Source organism: Macadamia integrifolia, chromosome 2, assembly GCF_013358625.1.
Source record: "Macadamia integrifolia cultivar HAES 741 chromosome 2, SCU_Mint_v3, whole genome shotgun sequence".
NCBI lineage: Eukaryota > Viridiplantae > Streptophyta > Magnoliopsida > Proteales > Proteaceae > Macadamia > Macadamia integrifolia.
Window position 1 is genome coordinate 5,557,692 of NC_056558.1, and position 13,377 is coordinate 5,571,068.

Below are 13,377 nucleotides of genomic sequence, written 5' to 3' on the forward strand. Positions count from 1 at the left end.
TTATGCATAATACATGTTATATATAACTTTTTTTAACTATTTTTTTATGCAAATGTGTATAAAAAAGTGTTTCCTATCCATTTATGTACGTATCTTTAGTGTATCTTAGCGTATCTCCGATACGATACGATACTCTCCGATACGTATCTTAATTTTGACCGACCGATACGATGACCGAGACCGATACCGATACTTTAATCCTTGGGGGGAGAAATGACCACCTAGCCTCTCGTGAAAACTAGAAATCCCTTGCCTATTAATACTTTCACACATGATCCCATTGGAGAAAAAAAAAATGATAGTCTAATTAATTGGCTTGAAAGGAAATTAAACTAGGTTACCATTTGTCGATTAAATCAAAAAACAAAAGACACATGAAGTCAGTTCAATTCCTTGACTAATCTCAAGTCTTGCTTGGTATAAAAGGAAGAGTCAACTAATTAGGTTTGTCTTGATAAAAAAAAAAAAATGTAGGCGTGTCCCTTATTCTCTTATTTTCTTCGTACAACCAATGAAAAAATCTAATGCTTTTGAAAGACAACTCGACATTGCAATTTTTAGATGATACTATGCCTAGTTTCTTTTTGGTAAAACTTTAATTTATCATGCCTTAACTTAGGTTGGTGTGGTGTCTCTTAGCTTCTCACTAATTTGGCTTGTATCTGAAGTTTCTTCACTGATATCGCTTTTCTTTACCTTTCTTAGCTCAGTTTGTTTTAATGTCCATGAACCCTTTCCTCCTATATTCCATCCATCTCTATCGCAGGTTCTACACCCACAATGGGTAGCTGCCTAAGCAAGAAGTGCTCCTCTCCTTCTACAGATTCTACAATTGGGTGGCTGCCTAAACAAGAAGGACTCCTTTCCTTCTTCTTCAGCGAAATATTAACACCGCAGATGCTCCACCATCATCCAGCTGTTCTTGGATGAAATTTTATTTATATTACTTTTTTTTTTCACTGAAAAACACACATTAAAAACCTCAATTATTCCCAAAATAATTTTGGAATCGTACCAATTTGGACAAAAAGTCTCAAAGAGAGAGAAACAGAGACAAAAAAGTCCCAAACGGTGGGCGGATTCATAGACTGGCGGATGATCCTTGTTCACATATGGAATTCTACGACTACCATAATAAAAAAATCTACAACTACCCCAAAAAAAAAACTTTATGGAACTAATAAAGCCGAGGCCTTTGCCAAGAAATTGTGTTTATAACAAAGTATTTGCAGTTGAGGGAGAAAGAAAAAATGGCTCAAAGCATCTTGTCCATGGCACAGAATTTAGCTTTGATGATATCAAATGAAGCTGATTTCCTCTCCGGAGTGCATGATCAGGCTCAATCCTTATGCAACGAGATCAGATTGATGAGTTCTACACTAAGAGACGCCAATGAGAAACGCAGAGCTGGAAATGAGGTGGAAGAATGGGTGAACCAGGTTAGGGATGTTGTCCTGGAGGCAGAGGATGTGATTGAGTTCTTCATCTTTCGAGCAGAGCAACAACGGCACAAGAACATCATAACCAGGTACATCTACTACCCAAATCAACTATATAATCTCCACAAGTTAGGGAAAAAAATGGAAAATTTCATTACAAAGATCAACCAGCTTTCAGTTAGGAGATCTACTTTGGGGCTTGCAACTTCAGAGGTTGCAGGGCAAAGTTCAGTTGGTATGATCACCAATGAACAAGGCCATCTATCTTTTCGACGACGGGGAGATCTTGTGGAAGAATCCTTTGTCATTGGATTCGAAAAGGAAGAGAATGAAATAGTAAACACGTTGTTGATACCCATAGAGCCCCTACGGCCATGTCTTACTGTTGTTTCAATAGTAGGAATGGGTGGTAGTGGAAAAACCACCCTTGCTAGAAAAATCTACAAAAGGATTGATGTCAAGCAACACTTTCAGACTCGTGCTTGGATTTCAGTCTCTCAGAAATTTCATTTAAAAGATCTTCTCCAAGTCATTATAGAACAGATCCAGCCCCTCACCTATGAAGAGAAGAAGGAGCTGAAAGAGCTAGATGTGGAAAGCTTGATCCATCTGCTCTCTAGTCACTTGAAAGAAAAAAACTACCTAATTGTGTGTGATGACTTATGGAGGCCTGAAGATTGGAGCCGGTTGAAACAAGCCCTCCCAGATCAGGAAGAGTGTTATCAAAGCAGGGTGTTGGTAACCACTCGCAATGAAATCGTAGCTAGATGTGCGGATCCCTCTACAACTCCCTATTTCCATCGCCTTTTGGATGAAGATGAGAGTTGGAAGCTCTTCTGGTCCAAGGTAATGATCATTAAGGATGCAGGTTGCCCTCAAGATTTGGAGGATTTGGGAAGGAAAATTGTCCACAAGTGTCATGGATTGCCACTGGCTATCGTTGTATTAGGCGGTCTCTTATCTATTAAACCGAGGAATCATATTGCTTGGTCCAAGGTTCTTGATAGCATAACTTGGGAGCTTAATCGAAATGAAGGGAATTGCAAACAAATATTGGCTTTAAGTTATACTGACCTTCCGGATCATTTGAAGCCTTGTTTCCTCTACTGGAGTCTTTTCCCAGAAGACTATGAGATTCGGCGTAGTAGGTTGATATGGCTATGGGTGGCAGAAGGATTCATACAACCAAGGGGATGCTTGATGATAGAAGATGTGGCCGAGGATTACTTGGAGGAGCTCATCCAAAGAAGCATAATTCAAGCAACAATCCGAAGTTATGATGGACGTGTCACATTTCTTCGTATCCATGATCTTATTCGAGATCTAGCAATTTCGGAAGCTAAGCAGGAGAGGTTTCTTGAAGTTGTTGGGAGTGATAGTTCGATTTCCCTAAATAAACTACGTCGGCTTTCCATCATTCAATCTACTAGTGGAGGTACCTATGATAGTGCAACTAATGCTCTAAATCAAGGTACTAAAACAAATCGTCCCCGCTCCTTACTGTGCTTCTCTAGAGATGTTGCAAGAAACTTGTGGATGAAAAAGTCTTTTTGTGGAGCCATGAAACTACTTAGAGTCTTAGATCTACAGGATGTGCATCTAAGTTCTATACCTAGAAGGCTGCTTGAGCAGGTTGGAAATCTCATACTCCTCAAGTACTTGAGCCTACGTTCTACTGACATGAAACAGCTTCCTTCTTCAATAGGGGACCTGCAAAATCTACAAACCATGGATTTATCTTATACTGATCTCACACACTTGCCTGTGACAGTAACGAAACTGCAGCAACTAAGAAATCTTGTTTTCAGTGGTTATCTTGGACACGATCCCTTCAGCTTCGATTGCCCTCTCGATCACATGACGAATCTGCGGACGCTAATGCTATATGAAGGCAACTGGATGAGTAGTCTAGACAAATTGACTAATCTAAGATCACTATCCATCAATTCAGCTAGAAGTCTTTCTCCATATAGAGAGGTATTGTTAAATGCCATCCCCAAATTGAACCAGCTTAGGGGAATTTCTCTGACGTATTTTGAAGGGAGAGAGGAGCCACTAGTACTTCCTACTTCATTTTCTGATCACTTGGAGCTCTACCATATATCATTATATGGAATAATTGGAATTCAAGATTTTCCCTCTAATCTCACCACCTTGTTGTTGAGATTTCAGAGAGGACAACAAATGGATGAACTGATGAAAAACCTAAAGAAACTACCCAAACTAAGATGCCTCATCTTGAGACAAGCATATTTGGGATCCAAAATCATTTTTTCGGTTGATGGGTTTTTTCAACTTGAGGAATTGGCATTGATTGAATTAGATGACTTGGAAGAGCTCACAGTGGAAGAAGGAGCATTACCGAATCTTAGGGTTTTGACAGTTATAAGTTGTGGGTTAAAAAGGCTTCCATGTGGGTTGAAACAAGTGATCACTCTTCGGGAACTTACCTTGTTAGATATGTCAGTAGAGCTTCAATATAGGGTCCAAAAAGACTGGGGAGAAGATTGGGAGATCATCAAACACATACCTTCCATTGAAACTGAATCAGAATTAAGTTATGTTTGTTTACCAAAATTTTATAGTCAATGGTGTTGATACTTTGACTCTTAAAATTCATTTCTGTTTAGGAATCCTTTTATACTATCAAGGATTATAGGGCAGTAAAGCTTTGTGCGTCTGATTTCCTCTTCTATGTAATAAAGGAACTACTTTTTTTTTTGAATGTTGTTTGAGCTGATAACCTGAGAGCGAAGGTTACGTTCTCTCTGTCCAACCAAATGATCTATTGTGCATGGGTTGCCGCCATGGTTTTTTAATGGTTCTTGCTACAGGACACGGTTTCAAGCATCAGTATCATATCGGTTGGATTGATCTTGGATCAAATGTCAGTATCAGATTAGGGGTAAATTCATAATAAATTTATCATTTTTTTTTAATGAAAAACAAAGGTAAAATTGATCGATCCAAGCCAATCCATATTGGTAGGGGTGTTGATTGGACGGTTCGGTTCGGTTTTTATTGGGTTGAATCGGTTTCAATCTAGGAATGAGGGAGACCAAAACTAATCCGTTAAGAAACTTCGGTTTTCGGTCGGTTTTGATTTCGATTTATTTTGCTTTTTCAATATCGAGTTAATACCTTTTTAGATCGGTTTATTATTGGGCTTGAATCATAATGAAATCTTACATTCACAACTTATAGTGACAAGATTTGACGAAAAAATACTTTAAATTTATAATTAAATCAAGGTTTATTCTTGTAAGAGAACTAATATTGAAACCAATAGAAAACAAATTACTAAGAAAATAATTAATATTGAAATCACAAAATGAACCCTATAATCCCCAATCATTCCTTTAATTATTCAACTAGTTTTGTATAGTGAACAAGGAAATCAATGGAAGCATTATTACAATTTACAAATTAATTTCTTTATTCATAACCTAATATTCAATGATTTATTTTCCTTACAATAAAAATTTTTCTCACTAATATTGTGAAAAATGGATAGTCAATTCACTAATTTATAATCTCATAATCATTAATTTTCTTATCGGTTTCATTAGGTTTGGTTTTGATTTAGTTATTGGTCGGTTCGATTTGAACCGATTTTCAGTCAGTCCCAACATACCTCAGTCCAAAACCAATCCAATAAAGACCAGTTCGGTTCGATTCGGACTAGGTTTTGACACCCCTACATATTGGTATCGATTCCAATACATAAAAACTAAATCCTTGATCAAGAAGATGCCTACAAACAACAGAATTTTTCAAATAATTTTTAGACCGTTATGACGGCTATGGTCTAAAATTTGTCACTTAACTATATGATGTTATGTAATATATGTCAACCAAGTTTAGGAACTTTTAAGTTTGGCAAACTTTGACCCCAAAAAAAAAAAAAGTTTGGCAAACGAAAATTATTGACGATCAAAGTGTCTGGAAAAGGTTACTATGTGTTTTGGAACAGTACTATCTCATTTTGGTCCATATTTTTTTTTCTCTTTTTGCAATTTTGAAGGATATTTTTCCACTACTATACCGTTGTATTTTTAGTTTTTCTGCTCGCCTAGATCCGTTCATACTTTTCTACTAAAATAAACCAAAATTAAGATGATCAACATGTCTGTATGGCAGTCAAGACGGTTTTCAAACTCGGACAGATTCGATCAGTGTAGGCAGGATCAGATTGGTGTCTGTCATATCAGCTTGATCGATCCTAATCCTGATCCTTGGTCAATCCTTAATCGATCATGGCAACAAGGTATAAATGTAAAATGGTAATAAAACATTATTTTTATTACCAAAATGCAAGGTAAATTTGCCCGATACAATCCAATCCAAAAGGTGATCCAGATGATTATTAACCTTGACTGATCCCAAGATTGATTCCAAGTTTTAAAACCTTGCTCACAAACCATGGTATCATAGGTCATGAGTCTCTTTTTAAGTGTGAGCCTTATCTGGACCTCTACGCTAGGTTAATACTCTTCCTAAAATATAAATGGGAGTGGCTTCCTTGAAGGCGGAGTGTCCAGTGAGAGCGTGTGTGGAAGTATCAATATGAGCAGAATTTTCAGTGGGAGGCAGTCATTTTACCTCCTCTGTGTCTGATAGCATAGCTCTTGCACTGGCATGGGGGCCAATGGAACAATCGCCAAGCATCCAACATGTGGGGGTGGGGTGGTCACTTCATCCCTCTACTATGTGGGCACACAAGCACCCAATCATTTACACATGGTTAATTCAAGATCTCTTCCATTGTACTTGTTAGGGGTGTCAATCGATCGGGTCAAGCCAGTATTGTTCGGGCCTAATTGGATTTCTCCACTTTCGGACCTTGCACTATGAGTGGCCAATTTAATTGGTCCTCATATGCTAGGCATGGCTTCATTTATAATCGGTCGATCAGATACTCCTTTTTAATCGGGCTAAACGGGCCTTAGTCGAGCTTTAAATGTGCTAATGACACATTTACTTCTAAACGAGCTATAATCGGACTCTATATAGGTTAAACATGGTTTTAAATAAACTTTTAAGTGGATTATAAACAAACCTTAAACATGCTAGACTAAATTGGATTATTAATCTATCGGTCCCAATGAAACATCTGTCGGGTGGCACCCTTGCACCTGAAACCCAAAGCTTGCAGCAGCTAAGAAACTCAGAGCTTGTAGCGGTGACAACGAGTGTAGCGGCGGGGGGCAACAATCTCTCTCTCTCTCTCTCTCTCTCTCTCTCTCTCTCTCTCTCTCTCTCTCTCTCTCTGTGTGGATGGATGCAATCCTCTGATTTTTTGAGGTTTCATCTCAGAAGAGGAAGAAAGGGCTTTCTTGCAGTTTGGCATGGTTCATCATGACCAAACCAGTCCAGCGACTAGAGTGTTTGGTTTTCCGAAAACTAGAATTGTGGTTTTCTCCAACATAGTCTTTAGTAGGAGTGAAAGTTTAGCCCTGACAACTCGAACACGCTCTGAGCCTGAATAGGGCTTGGGCTAAGTTTTTTGACCTTGAGGGCGAGTTAGGGTTAAAAAACCCCAACTCTGAGTTAGGGTTGGGTCAAGCTCGAGTTGAGGCCTCAGCTCAGCCCGAAATTTAACCCTAAATTTTTATATTAAAATTTAGGGCTCGTATTGGTATTTTATATTTTCTATAATTTTTTAATGTATAAGATATGAATAGAAAAACAAGTCAATCAAGGTTAATCCAACCATTGCAGAAGTCAGGGTCCCAACCCAACCCAACCTGGCCCTGACAAGGTAAGAGTGTCAATTTCAAACCGAAACCGAATACCAAAACCAAAATCAAGCCCAATTAATTGGACCGAACCAAACCGAATAAATTCGGTTCATATTCGGTCTGGGTATGTGAGTATTGTTGTAACCCGACAGTCACTGAGAGGGGGTGAATCAGTGAGTCCAATTTCGATCCCCAAAAACCTGTCCGATGTCTGGCCAAGAAAAACCTGATATACTTGTCCCTGTTTTCACACAGTCGTATGCACACTTAGCCTCTCATAGGCACTTTCAAGTGTGCACACCCATTCCATATTCCACGCACTTCAATATAAAATACAAACAACAAGCACCCACAACACAGGGTTTTTACGAGGTTCGGCAATTTGTCTATATCCCCGGAGTAGTGCCTGTAAAGGCTTCGTAGCTACTCAATACACTACTTTTGACTGCATCCACACCCAATTTTCTCAAACTGAAGCTGAGATGACACTCGCAGTGCCGGTACAATGTGTAGCACCCACTACACGGGAGCACCCACTCCCAATGCTTAACACCCACTAAGCACTCAATAAATAATACAATTAAATTGGGCTTATATCAATGCCCTACAGTCAAGTTCTGCCTAACATATACATCCACAACTAGCTAGCATGCTTACAGTTCATCCACAACTAACCTAGCATATATACATTCATCCACAACTAACCCTAACATACATATATACATATAATGTAAATCAAAGGTTAGAGAATCTCACAACCGATTGCCTGGGATGACTGGAAACTTGTACTGACAAGTTTTAACTTTCTCCTCTCCTCTGAAGAGCTTAGAAAGGTTGATTATCACTGCTGCAGGTGCTAATATTCATAGTCTCCTGTGAGCTTAAATATGTTTTCTTGATTCTAAAATGTGTCCAGTATGACTGATATTGACGAATTACTGATTTTGAGTGCAAGCTGCGAGTATGTTTTCTGTTGTTTCATGCTGATGTTGATAATGCTTAATGTATTTAAGTTCATATTTCAAGCCCTTGGCGAGTGAGCTATTGAAAACATTTCTATCTGATTTTCAACTTGGTAGTTATTACATAAGAAGGAATTCTAATTAGAAAATGTGATGGCATAGCAGGTCTGACATACATACCAGAGCATTCTCTAAAGATAAATGCGACTTCCACTTGTTTCATAAAGAAGAAATAAATTTTTTTTTTTTGGTAAAAGAAGAAAAAAATAAAGGAAATCCAAAACGGTGGATGGATGGATGCAAGATCCAGCCTGTAACAAGTCATGTGACAAAATATTTTTAAGGATTAGTCATGTGACAAAACCAAGGTGGGTGGTACGGTACCCCTCCTCGAGGAACCCGAGAGCCCAAGGGAAAGGAATAAAAAAGAAATGGTGGAACCATGTCTCGAGGAAGAAGGTTTGAAAAGAGAGAAACAGGGAACCAAAATTAAAGGAGAAAAAGAAAAATCGCTGCGAGCATCTTGTCCATCGCACAGAATTTAGCTTTGCTGATATCAAATGAAGCTGATTTCCTCTCTGGAGTTCATGATCAGACCCAATTGCTAAGCAACGAGATCAGGTTGATGAGTTCTACATTGCGAGACGCCACCGATAAATGTCGGACAAGAAATGAGGTGGAAGAATGGGTGAACCAGGTTAGAGATGTTGTTATGGAGGCAGAGGATGTAATTGATTTCTTCATCATCAGAGCAGAGAGACAACTGCACAGAAACTTCCTAACCAGGTACATCTGCTACCCCAATCAACTCTATTATCTCCACAAGTTAGGAAGGGAAATTGCAAATTCCATCAAAAAGATTAACCAGCTTTCAGTTAGGAGATCTACATTAGGTCTTGCAACTTCAGAGGCAGAGTTAAGTTCAGTTGGTATGATCACAAATGAACAAGAACTGCCTTTTTTTCTGGGAGATCTTGTTGAAGAATTCTCTATTGGATTCGAAAAGGAAGAGAGTGAAATAGCAAAGAAGTTGCTGATACCTATAGGGTCCCCGGGGCCATTTCCTGGTGTTGTTTCAGTAGTAGGAATGAGTGGTAGTGGAAAAACCACACTTGCTAGAAGAATCCACAGAAGAAATGATGTTAAGCAACATTTTCGGACTCGTGCCTGGATTTCTGTCTCCCAACAATATAGAATAAAAGATCTTCTCCAGGTCATCATAGAACAGATCAAGCCGCTCACCGCCGAAGAGAAGAAGGAGCTAGATGTAGAGAGCCTGATCCATAGGCTCTCAAGTTACTTAAAAGAAACAACTTACCTAATGGTGTTCAAGCAAATTGGAAAACTCATTCTCCCTAAGTATTCAAGTGTACGTGGAACTGACATACTAGAACTTCCATCTTCAATAGGAGACTTGGAAAATCTACAAACGTTGGATTTACGATTTACTTGTCTCAGACAATTGCCTATGACGATGATGAAAATACAGCAGCTAAGAAATCTTGTTCTAAGGGGTCCACTTGGATGTGGTCCCCAGAACTTTGATTGCCCTCTTGATCACATGACGAATCTGCAAACACTAATGCTACATGAAGGCAAATGGATGAGTAGGCTGGACAAGTTGACTAATTTGAGAGCGTTATATATATTCTCTGAAAAAAATCAGTATTATCCATTTAAAGAGGCATTGTTAAATGCCATCCCCAAATTAAACCACCTTCGTGGGCTTTCTTTGGTAGATTCCAAAAGAGAAGAGGAAGCAGTAGTTCTTCCTGCTTCATTTTCTGACAACTTGGAGCTATATCATATGGAATTAGAAGGAATAATTGGAATCCGAGATTTTCCCCCTAATGTCACCACCTTAATATTAAATTTTCAGAGCGGACAACGAATGGATGAACTGATGGAGAAATTAAAGAAGCTAGCCAATTTAAGGTGTCTCATCTTGATTAAGACATATCTGGGATCCAAAATCATTTTCTCTGCAGATGGGTTTCGTCAACTTGAGGAATTGGTGTTGACTCAATTAGATGATTTACAAGATCTCATAGTGGAAGAAGGAGCATTACCGAACCTTAAGGTTTTAAGGATTCTACGTTGCTTTGCATTAAAAAGGCTTCCACTTGGGTTAAAACAATTGGTCACTCTTCGGGAACTTACTTTGTCAGTTATGTCAAAAGAGCTTGAACACAGGGTCCAAAAAGAGACGGGGGTAGATTGGGAGATCATCAAGCACATACCCTGCATTGAAACTAAATCAGAATTGACACATTTTCATTTACGAAAATTTTATCGTCAATGGTGTTGATCCTTTGATTCTTAAGATTCGTCTCTTTTGTAGAAATATGTCCATGTCTATATTCTTGAGCATTAGTAGGTAAAGCTTTGTGCGGGATATGTGCATGTCCTTATTTGTCTATGTAATAATACAAAGAAAATGTTCTCAGAGCTAACAGCAATGGCTAAGCCACCACCCACCTCCCTCTCTCTCTCTCTCTCTCTATATATATATATATTAAAACACCATCGTCCTCCCTAGCTACCTCCTCTAATTAGTGGGTTACCAATACCTCCAACATTGAGAACCCTCTCCCAATAATAAAACTATTATTGTATCACTTACCTCCAATCATTAATGCAATGGTATCACTTTTTTCAAGTTTACAAAGCAAGGCTAGCCATGGTTTTAGAGCACGGTATAGAAGGGGTATCGATCATCCTCAAAATCGTTACAGTATCAAAATAGATTGGTATTGGATCGCTCGTATCAAACAGAAATATCCCTGTTTTATCTTAAATTTTGAATTTTTTTTTTTTATTTTTTTTTTATTTTACTTTTTTACTCCTAGTTTTTATCATTCAACCGATACAGTATCAGGATCGAACACTTGTCAAACCAATACGAATCGTCCATCAATCCGATACCAGTACTTAGAACAATGTAGCCTTGTAGGTACTACCTGAAGGTGAAAGTGAGAACTCAGAAGGATGTGCTGTTGTGTTTGTGACATTATTAAAGAAAGAGGAAACTTCTGTAGCTGTAGGTCTCTACGTCTTCGGAGCTCGACTTGTCTCATTGCTTCTCTGTATCTTTCGAGGACGGTCTTTTGTTGGGGAGGTGACCGTGGTGGAGGTTCTACTGATCACCTGCAAATGAAGTCAAAAGTTGTGAGCCAACTAACCGTGGCCCCCCTCCACCATGGAAGGATGAACCTAATACGCGTATGAGCAGGGGAATAAGAGCCGAATGGATAAAAAAAATGAAAGAAGATGGTGGGTTCTCATGAAGAATTGTTTGAAGATAGAAATACAGAAAGTCTACAGCTACAGAAAATGAAAAACTGAAGATATAAATTAATGAAGGGTGGCTATAAATTTTTGCATTGAGAAGACATCACAAGTTTATCTCAAAGTCTTTGCATTTGAGTGACTCAAAAAAATGGCTGCAAGCATCTTTTTCTATTGCACAGAGTTTAGCTTTAATGATATCAAATGAAGCTGATTTCCTCTCTGGAGTGCAAGATCAAGCCCAATTGCTAAGCAACGAGATCAGATTGATGAGTTCTACATTGCGAGATGCCAGTGAGAAACGCCGAACAAGAAATGAGGTAGAAGAATGGCTGAACAAGGTTAGAGATGTTGTCATGGAGGCAGAGGATGTGATTGACTTCTTCATCTTTCAAGCAGAGCGACAACAGCACAGAAGCATCCTAACCAGGTACATTGGCCACCCCCATCAACTACCTAATCTCCAAAAGTTAGGGAGGAAAATTGAAAATTCCAATAAAAAGTTCAACCAGCTTTCAATTAGGAGATGTACTTTAGGACTTGCAACTTCAGAGGTCGCAGGGCAAAGTTCAGTTGGTATGATCACCAATGAACAAGGCCGCCTGCCTTTTCATCGAGGAGATTGGATCGAAGAATTTTCTGTCATCGGATTCCAAAAGGAAGAGAATGAGACAGTAAAGAAGTTGCTGATACCCATAGAGTCCCAAGGGTCATATCCTAGTGTTGTTTCAATAATAGGAATGGGTGGTAGTGAAAGAACGATGTGAAAGAACATTTTCAGACTCATGCCTGGATTTCTGTCTCTCAACAATACAATATAAGAGATCTTCTCCATGTCATTATTGAACAGATCAAGCCCCTTACCTCTGAGGAGAAGTAGTTAGATGTTGAAAGCTTGATCCATAGGCTCTCAAATCACTTGAGAGAAACAACCTTCCTAATTGTATTCGATGATTTATGGAGGCCTAAATACTGGGACATGTTGAAACAAGCCCTTCCAGTTCAAGGAGAAGGCTATCAAAGCAAGGTGTTGGTTACCACTCGCAATGAAATGGTAGCTAGATGTGCAAATCCCTCCACAAATCCCTATTTCTAACGGCTATTGGATGAAGATGAGAGTTGGGAGCTCTTCCTAGCAAAGGTGATGGGTAGTAAGAATGTAGGTTGCCCTGAAGATTTGGAGGATTTGGGAAGGAAAATTGTCCACAAGTGTCATGGATTGCCACTTGCCATTGTGGTGGTCTCTTATCCATTAGACCGAGGGCTCATATTGCCTGGTCCAAGATTCTTGACAGTGTAAATTGGGAGCTAAATCAGAATGAAAGGAGTTTCCAACAAGAATTGGCTCTGAGTTATACTGACCTACCGGATCATTTGAAGCTTTGTTTCCTCTACATTGTTCTTTTCCCAGAAGACTATAAGATCCAACGTTATAGGTTCATCTGGCTATGGGTGGCAGAAGGTTTCATACAACCGAGAGGGCGCTTAACAATGGAAGATGTGGCTGAGGATTGCATGGAGGAGCTAATCCAAAGAAGCATGATTTAAGCAGCAGGTCGAAATTTTGAGGGGCGTGTCACACATTGCCGCATTCATGATCTTGTCCGAGATCTAGCAATTTCAGAAGCTAAGCAAGAGAGATTTCTTGAAGTTTTTGGGAGTGATAATTTGATTTCTACAAATAAATCTCGTCGTCTTTCTATCATTGAACCTACTGGAGGTATTCATGGTAGTCCAACCAATGCTCTAAACCAAGGTACTACACCAAATCACACTCGTTCCTTGTTGTGCTTCTTTATGATAATTGAGAGAAACACGGGGATGAAGTCTCTCTGTGGAGCCATGAAACTGCTTAGAGTCTTAGATCTAAAGGGTGTGATTCTGAGTTATATACCTAGTAGCTTTCTCAAGCAGATTGGAAGACTGAACCTCCTTAAGTACTTGAGC

At 39.1% G+C, this 13,377-nt stretch overlaps 2 protein-coding genes across 2 annotated transcripts; both read left to right on the top strand.

Moving 5' to 3' along the window:
• The first annotated feature begins 1,225 nt into the window (after nucleotides 1-1,225).
• On the top strand, nucleotides 1,226-4,164 carry LOC122060265 (disease resistance RPP8-like protein 3). The gene has a single exon (XM_042623459.1). The coding sequence runs from the start codon at nucleotides 1,251-1,253 to the stop codon at nucleotides 4,035-4,037; it is 2,787 nt and encodes a 928-aa protein (XP_042479393.1). The 5' UTR covers nucleotides 1,226-1,250; the 3' UTR covers nucleotides 4,038-4,164.
• A 4,603-nt stretch (nucleotides 4,165-8,767) lies between these two features.
• LOC122094264 (probable disease resistance protein RF9) lies at nucleotides 8,768-10,450 on the top strand. The gene has a single exon (XM_042665019.1). The coding sequence runs from the start codon at nucleotides 8,768-8,770 to the stop codon at nucleotides 10,448-10,450; it is 1,683 nt and encodes a 560-aa protein (XP_042520953.1).
• Nucleotides 10,451-13,377: the final 2,927 nt, after the last annotated feature.